The sequence below is a fragment of the Sinocyclocheilus grahami genome, unplaced genomic scaffold (assembly GCF_001515645.1).
Source record: "Sinocyclocheilus grahami isolate Dianchi unplaced genomic scaffold, SAMN03320097.WGS_v1.1 scaffold1427.1, whole genome shotgun sequence".
NCBI classification, from domain to species: Eukaryota; Metazoa; Chordata; class Actinopteri; order Cypriniformes; family Cyprinidae; genus Sinocyclocheilus; species Sinocyclocheilus grahami.
The window spans coordinates 219,527-221,842 of record NW_015506606.1 but is presented as its reverse complement, the minus strand read 5'-3'; the positions used below and the strand labels follow the sequence as shown (position 1 = coordinate 221,842).

General features: G+C 37.9%; 1 protein-coding gene across 1 annotated transcript; it reads left to right on the top strand.

Moving 5' to 3' along the window:
- Positions 1-1,312: 1,312 nt before the first annotated feature.
- LOC107570214 (E3 ubiquitin/ISG15 ligase TRIM25-like) lies at positions 1,313-1,899 on the top strand (the record flags this gene model as incomplete). Its single annotated transcript, XM_016256421.1, has 1 exon — positions 1,313-1,899. A coding segment is annotated over exon 1 (534 nt), but the record flags the coding sequence as incomplete, so codon positions are not given.
- Positions 1,900-2,316: the final 417 nt, after the last annotated feature.

Here is a 2,316-nt window from a genome sequence, read left to right as displayed (position 1 = left end):
TGCACTCTGTTCGAATAACCGCTTTGTTGCTCAAAAAGTGGAAAGAAGCTTTAACAGATTCTGAACGTACTTTGTTGCATTTTTATTGTAATGGTTCTGTTCAACCCAGTGTTGATAATATTTTTCCTTGAAGGTTGTTCCAGATTTTAAGGACTGTACAGGTTTTTTTCTAAAAAGCATGATGCTGATAAGAAATTGTTATACAGATTGATTGTTAAAATTTTGAACAAAGATAAATTAAATGGAAAAACTGACACTCCATGGAGAGCTCGTTTAGGTTTGATTGATGGTGTTGGACCTGAATGGAGAGCGCTGTATAAACCTCCATTGCTGAAGAAAGTTGCTGATCTGCAATGGAGGGTGTTACATTCAGCCGTAGCTGTCAATGCTTTTATTTCTGTGTTAAACTCTGCTATTAATCATGACTGCCCTTTTTGTGAGACAATTTTTCACTGTTTTATGGATTGCTGTCATCTCTTGCCACTGTTCTCAATGTTGGAAGATATGTTTAAATTGTTTGGTGTAGTTTTCTCTAAACAGTTGTTTATTTTAGGCTATAGGTATTCCCAGAGAAAGAGAGAGCAATGTCAGCTTTTCAATTTCATTTTGGGAAGGGCAAAGATGGCTGTGTATATGAGTAGACGAAATAAGGTGGAAGGATCCACAGATGATAATGCTGTGTTTGTATTTGTCAAAATGTTGAAATCTCGTTTAAGAATAGATTTTAACTATTACAGTTTGATGAATGATTTAGAAAAATTTTCCAATATATGGTGTTATAAATATGTGCTCTGCTCTGTTGTAGAGAATAATTTAATTATCAAGAGTATGCTGACTTAATGTAATTTTATTTGATTGTTGATTTTTATGTACTGTTTTAATAAAGTATTTGTAAAATCTCTCTCTCTCTCTTTCTGTCTGTGTGTGTGTGTACTGATATTCTCTACAATATGAGAACCAAATGTCCCCACAAGTGCAGTAATACCAGTCAATTTTGACCTTGTGGAAACATTTTTTGGTCCCTATAACATTCTCAAAAAGTGTTTTGAGAATCTAAAAATGCCTGTAGTTTTGTGTGAGGGGTAGATTTAGATGTAGGGTTAGGGTAAGAGATGAAAATACAGTTTTTACAGTAGAAAAACCAATACACCTATAGAATGAACCAACAATGATGGAAATACCAGTGTGTGTGTGACTCTACAGGAGCAGGAATGAGGAACCTGCTTTACAGACTCACAGACACACCTGTTTTACTCACGTGACTCAAACACAGAACGGAAACAGGAATCACCTGCTTTCAGGGAAAGAGAAACTGAAGTGTAGTTGAGCTGTTGTGTGTTTCTGTCTCTGTATTCATGCAGTAAAATGGCAGAAGCCAGAGTTTCTCAGGATGAGTTCTTGTGTGCAGTGTGTCTGGATCTCCTGAAGGATCCAGTGGCCATTCCCTGTGGACACAGTTACTGTAAGATCTGTATTACAGGCTGCTCGGATCAGGAGGATCAGATGAGCGTCTACAGCTGCCCTCAGTGCAGACAGACCTTCAGTCCAAGACCTGCTTCAGCTAGAAACACCATGCTGGCTGAAGTGGTGGAGAAACTGAAGAAGACCAAACTCTCTGCTGACTGTGACGCTGGAGCTGGAGATGTGCAGTGTGACGTGTGTACTGGAAGAAAATACAAAGCCGTCAAGTACTGTCTGGTGTGTCTGAACTCTTACTGTCAGAATCACCTCGAACAACATGAGAGTTTGTTTAAAGGAAAGAGACACAAAGTGACTGATGCCTCTGGACGACTGCAGGAGATGATCTGCCAGAAACATGAAAAAAATCTGGAAATGTACTGCATTACTGACAAACAATGCATTTGTGTGCTGTGTACAAAATATGAACATAAAAACCACAACACTGTATCAGCTGCAGCACAGAGGACAGAGAAACAGGTATTTAAAACTAGCGTTCAAGTTAATACTCAGTGCAGTGATCCAATAGTCTGTTAATTTTCAGTGTAGAGCCGCAGCTTAATTACACAGAGCTTCACACTGACAGTGTTTCTGTGTTCTATGTCAGTTTCACTTTTACTATACATATGCTTGCGGTGTGAAACAAGCCTTAATCTTCATGATAATTCATGTATGATTATTGTAACCAATCATCACTTCTGGATCTTAGGAATCATTTCTCTGAGCTCTTTCTTCTGGAAGATATATTTAGCTGTCAAACACCAGTAGCGCCACCAACAGTTTAAAACTTCACTAACATTTCAGCTTTTTACCTAAGTTTTCTTTATAAATTATTATGTCATGGTGAAATCAGTCAAA